Below are 12,741 nucleotides of genomic sequence, written 5' to 3' on the forward strand. Positions count from 1 at the left end.
CATTGTTCATTTAAGAAACTTATTCATTTTTATAATTTCAAAATTAAAATTATTTTTATTAACCTCTAATGGTAATTTTCTAATTGATTGATAAGAAGTACAAAAAGAAAAGTAATATTAAATATTATATAATATTCAAGTGATATTATATATGGTTTTAAGTTAAATTAAAAATAAAATTTAAGTTAAACAAACCGATGTGTTTGTTTGTTTATGTTAAATAAACCGATGCGTTTGTTTGTTTATTAAATGGGCTGATTATTATGAATCGTTTAATAAAAAGTCGAACTTAAATTTGTCAAATTTTGGCTCAAATTATTTAGAAAGGAGCTACTGGTACCCCTCCATAATCCTTATAAAACCTCTTTATTAAATACACAAATAAAAACAACTGAAAATATTGATCACTTCCAAAATGGCACTTTCATTCCACTATTACCTCTTCTCATAAACAAAATATTTTTACAATCATCACAAATTGGATTAACATTCTCCCAAAAAAGAAGGAATGGTAATGCAATCATGGTTTCTTAATTTTAACTTCTCATTCTCCTTTCAAACATCTCTTTCACTTTGAATAATCCTTGACTTTATCAATATTGTTTCCATTTGTTGTTAAATTCTCCTTCTAACCTTTTATTTACTTTTCAATGTTTGATATTGATTTGAATATTGGAAATGAAAGCCTTAAAACTATATTTTGATATCTACAATAGCCAATAGCCAACAACTATGTTTTCACCATACGAATGAAAATTGCAAAAGATGCAAGAGGAAAGGATGTAATTTAATTTAGGGTTAAATTTGTAAATACAAATAAAAGGTGTTTTATCAGGAGTTTGGAGGGGTGCCAATAGCTCTGCTCTTTATTTAAAGACTAGGTTCCACTCATCTACCCAAATTACCACCCAGTGAGTCTAATTTAGAAAGGTTAATTTGAACTCTAATTATTATTATTATTGACTTGCCCATTTCATGGAAAAAAAATAAAGATTTAAAAATAAAGAAGTGAACTATTGAGAAAGTGTTGTGTAATATTATTAAGAAAAAAAGTAAAATAAAATAAACGTAACATGCTACATGCACTTAGATTTCTTTCTCTCCCGTTGTCCTTCGATCGTGATGAAAATTTTGATTAATAATGAATTAGAACTAAACTAACATAAGATATTTTGATATAGAATTGGATTCTCCTTTGCATAATAAGCTAGGGTTTGTATGACATATAACAGCAAGTAGGTAAATAAAAAAATGTGCAAATGAAAGAAAAACTCAAGAAAGCTCTCTAAAGTAGCTTAATGCACAACAACGAAACGTTCGACTCAATTTTGGGTTTCCCATGAAAATACTTTTTTTTTTCACATTGTTTCCTTCTATTTTGAATGAATTTCTCCTAGTTTCATTGTATATTTGGATCCACAACTACCACTTCACTAAACCTCCCTTTAATCTAAAATAGAACCTCCCTTTAAACTAAAATAGCAGAGTAATGTATGATACAACAAAATTCTTAAATGACGAGGCACAAAATTTTGTTGAACTGATCTTGTTACAACCTTCTCATAAGTTTTGCTGGCATGTTGTATTCTTCTTTAATAAAAATTATTAGATTGTAATGTTTGAAATAAAAATTATTGGGTTGTTAATATTTGGAATCTCCATTTGATTATTGAAAATCAAAATCTGCTTTCAAAGGCTATAAGAGAAGGATATTTATATTAGTAGTAAATATCCTAAACCATGAACAAAAAGAAAAATAAAATTGTAAACTAGAAAGAAAAATAAAAATTCTAAACCTTAATTAATAAGAAAATTAATCCTAATATAATATGGATTCCTACTCTACATTAGATATCAACACTTAGCTTAAGTTCAGTCACAAGATCCTTCACAAAAGCATCAATAAACTTTTCGGTTGGTATAATGTGAACAAATTTAGCAAAGATGAGGCGAGCCCATTCATCCAAACTTTCTTGTTTTTCCTCTGAATCGTGTTTCTTCGCTAGTTGAGCCATTGGTAATTCCAATCATAATTTCAAATGCAATAATGATACACCCAATCATTATGCTATCAACAGTCTCAAAATAGCCATCATTCATTAAATCTTTGTTAAAGGACATACATCAGTCGGAGATATTCATGATTACATGTTCAAAACACGGAGGATAAAGTACATCCTCTAATAGCTCCTATACACAAATCTAACCGTCAAACCGATACTAAAACAATCTACTATTTCCCACACTATTTTAATTCCCTTCAATATTTCAATATATACATCCTCTAACATTAAAATGTAGATCTCGATAATGAGCATGGCCGGTTATTTAGAGGTTTTCCAAAAAATTATGAAGAAGAAAAAAAATGGAAGAGAAAAAATAATAATCTTCGCCCACCCAAAACTATGGCATGCAATACGTGACCTAGTATATTTATAACAAAAAATCATCTCTCACAGACACAGCATTCATGATAATTGCACTAGCAGGTTGGTTGAGCTTGTCAAAAGCACAAACGTAAATATTATTATTATTTTTGTTGCCAATGATAATTTTTACATAGCAAGACAAAGGAGAAAAAATAGAAAGAAAAAAGCATATAAACTCAACAGATTATATTCACAAAGGGTGGGAATATTTTCACCTCACGAATTGTGTGTATCCACCATTTTCTAAAAATTATTATTTACAAAAAATTAGTAGTATTTAGAAAAGAAATTTTTTAAACAATTAATTAATTTGATATTTCTCATGATTAACTCTTCGCTTACACAACTTTGCCAAGGCCCCATTATTTATTAAGGGCCTCAAATTTATGGTAAACATGTTGTTTTATATTTTAAAATATGTAAATGCCTATAATATAGCTATCTCTATTGAACATTATAATTAATGGATTTGGATTTAGTGATCAGTAGATTTTTTTACTAACTTCTTAAAAAGATACAATTAGTAATTATTTGATAAGAATACATAAAACTAAATAAATCTTTATCATACATTACTATACATACATGTGCGACAAAAAAATATAAAGAGTTGAATATTGATCAGCTGATTATTGAATCCAAATCCTTAATTAATAGGGAAATTATCATTGCACCACCTTTATTTTGCCTTATGTTCATCCAACCACTACAAAATTTTAACATATACTTTACACCACCTTTCTTTTTACATTTGTATCAACTAGCCACTTTTGCATTAACACTATTAAATAATTTTAATAAAATGACAATTTTACCCCCAAATAAATTAAAATACTATTTTATCTTATAAAACTTTTAAAATTAAAAATTATAATCATAAAAATATCCCTAAATTTAATAAAAAATAAATCCCAAATAGAGGTGCTCAATTGATTTTTACTAAATTTAGATTTTACAAAATTTTAATAATTATTTTTATTAAAAATTATAATTTTACAAAATTTTAATAAAAATAAATGAATTTATTTATTAAAAAATTATAATTTTGTAAAAAATTATAATTTTATTAAAATAACTGAATTTATTTCTTAAAAGAATAAATCCTAAAATTTTAATAATTTAGGGGATTTTTATTAAATCCCAAAATTTTGCAATTATTTTTATAATTATAATTTTATATTAAAATAATTTTTATTAAAAATAAAAATTCTAATTTTGGGATTTATTTTTATTAAATTTAGGGATATTTTTATTATTATATTTTTTTATTTTTTAAAGTTTTTTAAAATAAAATGGTCTTTTAATTTATTTAGAGATAAAATTATCATTTTATTAAAATTATTTAATATTGTTAATGCAAAAGTGACTAGTTGATACAAATATGAAAAGAAATGTGATACAAAATACATATTAAAATTTTATAATGGTTGGATGAATAGAAATCAAAATAAAAGTAGTGTAATGATAATTCCCCTAAAATTAATGAAAAGAGAAGTAGGCCGGCTAAGCAATAATACCGAAGCTCTTGTTAACGTTCATATTAAAGATTATTTTATTCCTAGAACTGTTTCAATTGTTGGCTTTTGCTTTCTCCTTACATATTGATTAAATTCAAAAGAGAGTAGAAAAACAAATCAAAATAAAGGATAATGGACAAGGAAATCAATTTGGGATTTTAATTAGTGTTTAAATTATCAATTATTTAGTTAGGGTTTAGAGTTGTAGAAATAACAAAATTGCCCCTTTGTCAGCAGATTTATTACCATTGAATATTGATTATTTGATTTTGATTCAAAACACAAAATTTAGATGCTAGAACAATTAAATCGCTGGCCACCTGTGACTGCTAGGGAGAAGGAGAAAGAAAATTAAGATGGAAAATGGCGGAAGCAAACAGAGGGCCCTAAATAAGCCAAATCTAGTAATAATAATGGGTCCCACGGGTTCGGGCAAATCGAAGCTAGCCGTTGACTTGGCGTCCCACTTCCCAATCGAAATCATCAACGCTGATTCTATGCAAGTCTATCAGGGCCTTGATGTTCTCACCAACAAAGTCTCCCTTCAAGACCAAAAGGGTTTGTCCCCATTTTCTTTCTCTGTTTATGTTCTTCAATGTTCATTTTTGTGGATTGTGATGTTCAGTTGTGTTTTTGGTTTAAATGGGTTCTGTTTGTCATCTGATTTTGTAGGAGTGCCACACCATCTTCTAGGGACCGTGAGCCCCAACGTGGAATTTACTGCTAAAGAGTTTCGAGATTCTGCTGTTCCTGTGAGTTTATTTCATCATACTCTTCTGTTACTGCAATTGTTCTTAAGCAAGTTTAATTCGCGTGATGTTGATGTATTACTTGAAGTGTAAAATTTGGTTATGATGTGTCTCGTTGTGTGTTTCTATGATTATTTCTCTGGCTTGTGTGGCTAGATGTAGTTGATTCCACATAAATGAGCATTACACTTGGTTTGTATGATTTCTGTGACTGTTTTATTTAGTTGAGGTGCGTGGAATATAGTGCTTTGATGGCCTACATCGCTTACACTCTCATTCCTGGTGATCTCCAAATCTTAGTTTCTAAATAATTGAATACTTGATTTTCAGCTTATCAGTGAGATATTATCACGTGATCACATACCATTCATTGTTGGGGGTACAAACTACTATATTCAGGTATGGAAATTTTTTATCTTCCAACTTCATAGAGTTTACCGATTTTACATTCTATCCTGCTGTTTTACGCATGGCAAATTTATTTTTAGAGGAGCATGTTGGTAGTTAAGTAGAATCTTCTTTTGTTAGGGTGAAAAATTTTGTTATTGCTTTGTTGATGTTCTTCTCTGCTTTCAGGCTCTTGTGAGTCCATTTCTTCTAGATGATTCAGCAGAAGATATGGATGAAAGCTGCTTTGGCAGCCTTTCTGGTATAAAGCAACTCTTTTACTTTACCTGTATCTATACTTTGAATACTGTTTTATATCGTTTATTTTTCACAGGGGATGAGCCGGTTGGTCCTGACTCTGACTTAGCAAGAGACAGTTCTAGCTATAGTTATGACCTCCTCAAAGACCTTGACCCAGTTGCAGCAAACAGAATTCATCCAAATAACTATAGAAAAGTAGGGGCTTCAATAATTGAGCTCTTCAGTTTTAGATGTTGTAGTTTTTTCTCTTGCCAGATTGAATCCTAATATTCTTCTCCTTCTGACCTCTTTAGATTCTTTTGCATGTTTTTGCAGATCAACCAATACCTTAGCTTGTATGCACGCACTGGAGTTCTCCCTAGCAAACTTTATCAAGGAAAAGCCGCTGAGGTTGGTTTTCCTTTCTGATAATAATTGGTTGTCTCCACAAATTTGTGCATTCCTCTATTTTCTAGACCTTAATCTTTGAAGCTGTTATGAAATAGGAGATATGAATTTTATCATGGGATGATTTAATTTATTGTTTTTTGAATTACCTTTGCCCTAGAACTTAGTTTTGGGGCTGCAGGCCATGTTGATGATGTTCCAGCTTCTCAAGTAATTTTTCTATTTAATCAGATTGGTCTAGTGCAGCATTTTGCAGTTTATCCTCTCTCATTTGGCTTTTGTCCTTTTTATTCTTTTGTTTTGCATTTTCTTTCTTTGATGGTACCCTGATGGTCTTTTGCAACCTAATGATTTTTGAATCATAAGTTATTTTAACTTGAAGGTGCTTCCAACTTATGTTTCTAAATGGAGTTAATATGCCTGACTTTCTATTTGATTCTGAAATTTGGAGTAGAACTAGTGAGCACTGAAATCAAGCTGAGTATTATCTGGGAATTGTAGTTGAATCTGATTTGACGGACATGCTTTTAAATTTGTTGCATGTGGCAGGGCAGAACTGGGGCCGAGTAGACAATTTTAGATTCAATTGCTGCTTTATATGTGTTGACGCCGCAAATCCTGTGCTGGACCGATATGTGGAACAAAGAGTTGACTGCATGATAGATGCTGGATTGCTTGATGAGGTGTATGACATTTACAATGCGAATGCTGATTATACCAGAGGTCTGCGGCAGGCCATAGGTGTTCGGGAGTTTGAGGATTTTCTGAGCGTTTACCATTCTGTGGACAGAGATAACAAGACAAGTGGACCTACTAATGCAACTCTGAATTCTAGAAACAAGGATGACAAGACATTGAAAGACTGTATGAGAGCAATACTTAAGTCATCCGCTGATGATCAACTAAAAGTACTTTTAGAAGAGGCCATTGATCGAGTAAAATTAAACACCAGAAGACTTGTTCGATGTCAAGTAAGCATATACAATCTGATATCCATCTCCGCTTTTTTGACAGATTTTTTTCCCATACAAATTTATTTCACAATTGGATCATATATATATATTTTTTTTGAAATGGATCATATCTTATTTGATATTGGTCATGTATGTGAAAATATTGCGACTTTGCCTTTATGTTTTTGGTTTTTTCAGGAATCAACAAAAGAAACATACTAGATAAAAATACAAATGAGCAAACAAGATGCTCCCAAAAATTATGAATTCCTCGTTAAATTCATAATTCTGAAATGAAGATAACCTTGTTTTTCTTCCAATCCTCCTCTTCATATGATGAGTTTTCGGTTTTCTCAGAGTTCTATAGTATTTCTTTTTCTTTTTTCTGGCGCTCTTTTACAAATTTTTGGTGAAGTATTCACCAAGTGAATATTAAAGGAAAAATTATTTTTAAATAAGCGCATATTCAAGGAGAGAAAACTGTTTGCTCTATACCAATTGTCACATAACAGATTTGTTTTTCGTGATCTGCAATCAAATTTTTTGTGGCATTCATTTACCTCTAGTGTGAAGCAGTATGTCAATGTGAAAGCACTAGTAATAAACTGTCTTTTGCAGAAGAGGAGGCTCAATCAACTTCAAACTTTGTTTGGATGGGACATTCATTATGTTGATTCAACAGAATCCATTTCATGTATGCCTTCTGGATTCTTCTATGTTTCTTTAAAAAAAAAAATTTTTTTGATGTAAAGATACTAACTAGTCTGTATAACGATAATCATTATATATTCCAGGCAAATCAGATGAAGTGTGGACTGCACAAGTGGTTGGACCTGCTGTGAAAATTATTAGAGCTTTCCTTAGTGAAGATGAAAGATTGATGCCTAATTTGGCGGGTATGATTGGCACATCGGTGAATTCAACTGAAAGAGACTTGTGGACTCAATATGTATGCAAGGTATGCAATTCTATACCTCGAAAATGCATCTGTTTCTTGGGGGTGTGTGTTCCTTACTATCTATCAGTGAGGACATGGTCATCAGATGAAAACCTATTGACAATAATTCAAATTCTTGTGCTTACGACATTTCGGTTGATAGGCTTGTGGAGACAAGGTTCTTAGAGGTGCATACGAGTGGGAGCAGCACAAACAGGGTCGCAGGCATCGAAAGCGAATTTATAATCTTAGGAAGTCTCAGAGATTCAGCTCAGCAGGTCAGCAGCATCAACAGCAAAATACTTCTGTAGCTACAGAGCAATCTTCAATGTCATGCCAGGTTCAGATATAGAACTTGAATGTTGTCATTCTCGTCATTTGACTCCCTCAGTCCTATAAATATATTCTTCATTCTCATTGTTTCACTCTCTCAATCCTGTAAGTATATTCTTTTTTGTTTGTTACAATCAATAGTTTAGCAGTTAGGTCATTACATTTAGCAAAAACATTAAATCAACCAAACTAGGTACTCCAAAAAATTTAATCTATAAAAGAAAGCAATTAGACTTAAATTAATCTTCAAAAAACTATTGACAATATTTTATTACTACTTTTTCATTTCAATTTATTTGATACATATCTATATTGTCTTTTCACGAATTACATATAGAACACGATGCTTAGTACATAAACATATACTGCTTCAACCAGAGATTTCAATGGCCTTGAGTTCAGGTTTTTTCACTTCTTCCTTAGGAACTGTAACAGTAAGAACTCCATCCTCAATAGAAGCCCTAACCTGATCAATCTTCCCATTCTCCGGCAACCTGAACCTCCTCAAGAACTTGCCTCTGCTGCGCTCTACACGATGCCATGTCTCATTCTTGTCTTCCCTCTCAACATTCCTGTCTGCTGTTATCTGAAGCACCCTGTGGTCTTCAATCTCGAGCTTCACGTCCTCTTTCGTGAGACCTGGAAGATCCACCTTGAATACGTGAGCTTCTGGGGTTTCCTTCCAGTCCATGCGAGTGTTAACAATAGCTGAGGTTTCTCGAGGGAATCGAGAGGAAAGTGAGGGGAAAGCAAAGTCCTTGAACGGGTTCCAAACATCGAAAGAGAAGGGATCCAAAATGCTGTCACGCTGGTTACCGAAGAAGCTTGGAATCATCGCCATTTTTTCTTGATAAATGCTTACAGAATGTAAGGTTTTGATACTAGATTGGTTGCCGTGTATTGTGTATTGTGTATTGCTGCTTGTTATTGATTGTATGCAAGTGCCGGGTTTTTATAATAAGCATTGGAGGTTCTATGGTACTTTAGCGCCCAACTATTAAATTGTTCATAGCTACATAAACGACGCTTCTTGTAAAATCTCGAATGATAAAAGAGTTACGTGGGCTTTCTAGGTTTTTCTGGACTTGCTTTGAAATGGGTCAGGCCCAACTATGAATCAGTCCAATAATTTTAATTTTTAAATAAAAAATGAAAGCACTGAGAAGGCTTAACTAGGACATCAGTATGGTTGACCAACGACGTTGCAAATGCAACTAATCTAACCTTCCAAATCCGTATCTTTAATCATTTTGTCGCCATCTATGGCTTTTCATTGCTCTAACACTTTTAAATGACATGTGTTGATATGCTTTGAATCGGTCTTCCAATACAAAAAAACCAATAATAATTCTTTGGACCCTACAACAATTTAGACACTAATCAATGTGAAGCCAGTTGGCCTCTGAATCTTGAATATGAGAATTGACTTTACTTTAAAATACCTCATCGCAAGCCAGTCGATATTAGATGATGCTGCCTCTTCCCGGAAACTCACCAATGGAAAGGGAAATGAGTATCCTCCGCAATCAATACAGACATGAAAACAGAGGAAGCTCTCATCATGTTATCAGAGTCATGGAGGAAGAGAGGGATTGGTTGGCTTCAATGGAAGCGAAAATCAACACGAGTCCTAAGTTTCTGAACAAATCAGCCGGCAAGGAGACTTGTTGCATCTTCAGGGTTCCCGAAAGCCTGGTCGAAATCAACGAGAAAGCCTACCAACCTCACATAGTGTCCATGGGACCTTACCACCATGGCAAAGATCATCTCAAGGTGATACAAGAGCACAAGTGGCGATACCTCAGATCCCTCCTTTCTCGAACAAAGCCCTGCGGTGTCGATTTCAAGGACTTGTTTGCAGCCATAGCGTCGATGGAGGATAAGATCAGGGAGTGTTACTCGGAGACTATTGAGTTCAGCAGCCGCGAACTCGTTGAGATGATGGTTCTTGACGGATGCTTTGTCATTGAGCTATTCTGCATTGTTGGGAGACTAGTACCCGGTGATCTTGATGATCCGATCTTCAGCATGGCGTGGGTTTTCCCGTTTCTTACTCGCGATCTTCTGAGGCTAGAGAACCAAATTCCTTACTTTGTTCTTCAGACTTTGTTTGAGCTTACGGTATTGTCTTCAAGAAGAGAACAAAATCCTCCCATTTTAGCCAAACTGGCCCTGGAATTTTTCAACTATATGGTCCAAAGAGATGTTAAAGTCCTGGAAGGATACTACAATCTTCAACGGAAGCATTTGCTCGATTTGTTTCGATTAAGCTTCATCCCTTGTTCGCAAGAAAAGACAAGAGAGGCTAATCAATTTCTTCATTTGATCCCCTCCGCTAAGAAGCTTCATCTAGCCGGAATCAACTTCAAGCCAAGGAAAGCCACCAGTTTCTTGGACGTCAAGTTCCGAAATGGAGTCCTCGAAATCCCCACATTCACGATAGACGATTTCACAAGCTCTCTGTTCCTCAACTTTGTTGCATACGAGCAATGCTACCGCCATTGCTCGAAGCACATCACGACCTATGCTACCCTAATGGGTTGCCTGATCAACACCCCAGCCGATGCAGGGTTCTTGAGTGACCACAAAGTCATCGAGAATTACTTTGGGACAGATGAGGAAGTTGCAAGATTCTTTAACGTTGTGGGGAAGGACGTTGCGTTTGATATACACAATAATTATTTGTCGGAGTTGTTTGAGGGTGTGAATGAGTATTACAGAAATGATTGGCACGTTCGATGGGCAGGTTTCAAATACACTTATTTTGACTCTCCATGGTCGTTCTTGTCAGCAATGGCCGCTCTTATTCTCCTCTTTCTCACCATGATACAGGCATTTTTTGCTGGCTATGGCTATATCCGTCCTCCCCACAGTAATTGATCGATGTATAATGCGATTAATTAGAATGAAATGTTGAGAAACTTTTTGGATATGTAATAACAGAGTTTCTACTTACTATTTATAACTTTTTTCGTTTTGAAAAAAGTTTAGAGGGTTAAACTAACGCTAGAGTGTGACATAGCCCCTGCAGAGTGCAGGGTTTGATTTTTTTTTTTTTTTTTGGGGGGAGCTTCTGCTACATAAATTATTGCTTTGGATAAGATAGGTATAAATCTGCTCATGTATTCTTCATCCATAACTTCTAGGATAATGCTTTGATGTATATTACATGTATTCATGTAATATACATCAATGCAAGTGTTGGATCCAATAAGTTCTAAGTATTATTTGATTGTAAAATTATTTTGTGTTGCTGGGTGTAACTTTTGCTTGTAAAGTATAAACTAACTTTTATTTATTACGTAAAACAGAAGTGAAAATACGTGACATACATTTTTACTGAATATAAAACAGAAAACAATTTGCTTGAGGCAGTTTTCTCTCAATCTCCCCCAAATGTCTACAATTGTGGTGGTCTCTATGTAATTTTTTTGTTTAATTTTTGATTGCCTCATTGCTTTAAGGTTTGAAATTTGTATGAGTAGGGGCTATTTAAGAGTAGAAAATTGAGATTTAATGGTAAATTTAATTTGAAAGGCATAAACAAAAGATATGTTACTACGCATAAAGTTAGTAAATGGTTTGAACAAAATAACTAATTTATAGTAAAACTTTTATAAAATAATATTGTTGGGACCTGAAAAAAATATTATTTTAACAAAGTTATTTATTTATCGATAAATGAATAATTTATTAATTTATTGATAAATGAATATTTATTAATTTATGAAGAGTTTTCTTGGTATGTATATAAAAGAAGTGTGTAAAAAGAAACAAATAATAATAATAATAATAATAATTGCTATGATTATAAAATATGCTAAACTTGGTATAGAATATGCTTTGTATACTCGGCGTAAGGGAAGAAATGGAGTAATGAGCCCAATCAAGAAGGGATATGGTTAACAAATAATTCTTGAGATTTGGCTTTAATAGCTACAAGATTTGTGTGATACCGTTGCTATTTTACACATAGTACATAGAACATAGAACACAAACTCTATAAATACATAATCCATTATTTTTAATTTTAGAATCAAATCATTAGAATCATGGCTTCTCATTTGAAAGGAGTTAAAAAATCTACATTGATTGATCAAATGAGGAAAGCACTGTGCAAATATTAAAATGAGCATCCCTCCTCAAGTTAAAAAGATTCGCAACAATGGGTTCATAAAAAATTTCACATCTCCATAAGCTAGTCAACAATATCAAATACTCTTAAAAGATCAGTTGAATATTTGTTAAATGAGATGAAGAATAAGAATGTGAAGAGGCACAAACCAGCAAAATATCCCGGGTTGGAAAAAATATTGTATGAATGGTTTCTCCACTATCAAGAGAAAGTGGACATGATTGTAGAAATAATCCAAACCAAAGAAAAATAGTTTTTGCAGAAAATGTATAACAACTCTAATCCATAATTTAACTTCTCAAGTGGTAGGCTCGAACAGTTTTAGGCGACACATCAAATTAAATCTTATTGAAGGTTTGGTGAAAGTGGTTCAGTAGCTATGGAGAATATTAAAGCTGCTTTACCAAGTATAAAAGCTAAACTAAACCAATTTCAATGGAAGGATATCTACAATATGGATGAAACTGGTTTATTCTATCGTTTGGAAGCAAATCATACACTTGCTACAAAGCAATTAAAAGAACGGAAGAATGACAAGGAGAGAATTACTATTGTTGTTTATTGCAATGGTGATGGTTCTGACAAAGTACTACTTTGGATTATTGGTAAGTATGCTAATCCTAAATGCTTTAAAAATGTAAACATTAGCAATC

At 32.8% G+C, this 12,741-nt stretch overlaps 3 protein-coding genes across 4 annotated transcripts; 2 read left to right on the forward strand and 1 right to left on the reverse strand.

Annotated features, from left to right (window-relative positions):
* The first annotated feature begins 4,062 nt into the window (after positions 1-4,062).
* Positions 4,063-8,460, forward strand: LOC18033954 (tRNA dimethylallyltransferase 2). Of its 2 annotated transcripts, XM_024179041.1 has the most exons (11): positions 4,063-4,504; positions 4,619-4,698; positions 5,026-5,094; positions 5,272-5,344; positions 5,417-5,538; positions 5,659-5,733; positions 6,285-6,701; positions 7,302-7,377; positions 7,478-7,641; positions 7,784-7,960; positions 8,377-8,460. In XM_024179041.1, exons 1-11 carry the CDS (start codon positions 4,303-4,305, stop codon positions 8,383-8,385), a joined length of 1,464 nt encoding a protein of 487 aa, XP_024034809.1. In that variant the 5' UTR covers positions 4,063-4,302; the 3' UTR covers positions 8,386-8,460. The 2 variants fall into 2 exon arrangements, with proteins under 2 accessions (XP_024034809.1, XP_006424315.1); XM_006424252.2 differs by lacking the exon at positions 8,377-8,460 and having other exon boundaries at positions 4,064-4,504; positions 7,784-8,042.
* On the reverse strand, positions 8,215-9,012 carry LOC18033911 (17.3 kDa class I heat shock protein). Its single transcript, XM_006424254.2, has one exon. It carries the CDS (start codon positions 8,792-8,794, stop codon positions 8,324-8,326), a length of 471 nt encoding a protein of 156 aa, XP_006424317.1. The 5' UTR covers positions 8,795-9,012; the 3' UTR covers positions 8,215-8,323.
* A 278-nt stretch (positions 9,013-9,290) lies between these two features.
* LOC18034585 (UPF0481 protein At3g47200) lies at positions 9,291-11,007 on the forward strand. The gene has a single exon (XM_006424255.2). The coding sequence runs from the start codon at positions 9,421-9,423 to the stop codon at positions 10,831-10,833; it is 1,413 nt and encodes a 470-aa protein (XP_006424318.2). The 5' UTR covers positions 9,291-9,420; the 3' UTR covers positions 10,834-11,007.
* Positions 11,008-12,741: the final 1,734 nt, after the last annotated feature.

The sequence above is a fragment of the Citrus clementina genome, unplaced genomic scaffold (genome assembly GCF_000493195.1).
Source record: "Citrus clementina cultivar Clemenules unplaced genomic scaffold, Citrus_clementina_v1.0 scaffold_8, whole genome shotgun sequence".
Classification (NCBI taxonomy): Eukaryota; Viridiplantae; Streptophyta; class Magnoliopsida; order Sapindales; family Rutaceae; genus Citrus; species Citrus x clementina.

Excerpts from the sequence above, each read along its gene's own strand:
- LOC18033911 (XM_006424254.2), bottom strand. The coding sequence starts at position 8,794 with ATGGCGATGATTCCAAGCTTCTTCGGTAACCAGCGTGACAGCATTTTG.
- LOC18033954 (XM_006424252.2), top strand. The coding sequence starts at position 4,303 with ATGGAAAATGGCGGAAGCAAACAGAGGGCCCTAAATAAGCCAAATCTA. Across the intron at positions 5,095-5,271 it reads GTACAAACTACTATATTCAG|GCTCTTGTGAGTCCATTTCT; the intron begins GTATGGAAATTT and ends CTCTGCTTTCAG. Across the intron at positions 5,734-6,284 it reads ATCAAGGAAAAGCCGCTGAG|AACTGGGGCCGAGTAGACAA; the intron begins GTTGGTTTTCCT and ends GTGGCAGGGCAG.
- LOC18034585 (XM_006424255.2), top strand. The coding sequence starts at position 9,421 with ATGATGCTGCCTCTTCCCGGAAACTCACCAATGGAAAGGGAAATGAGT.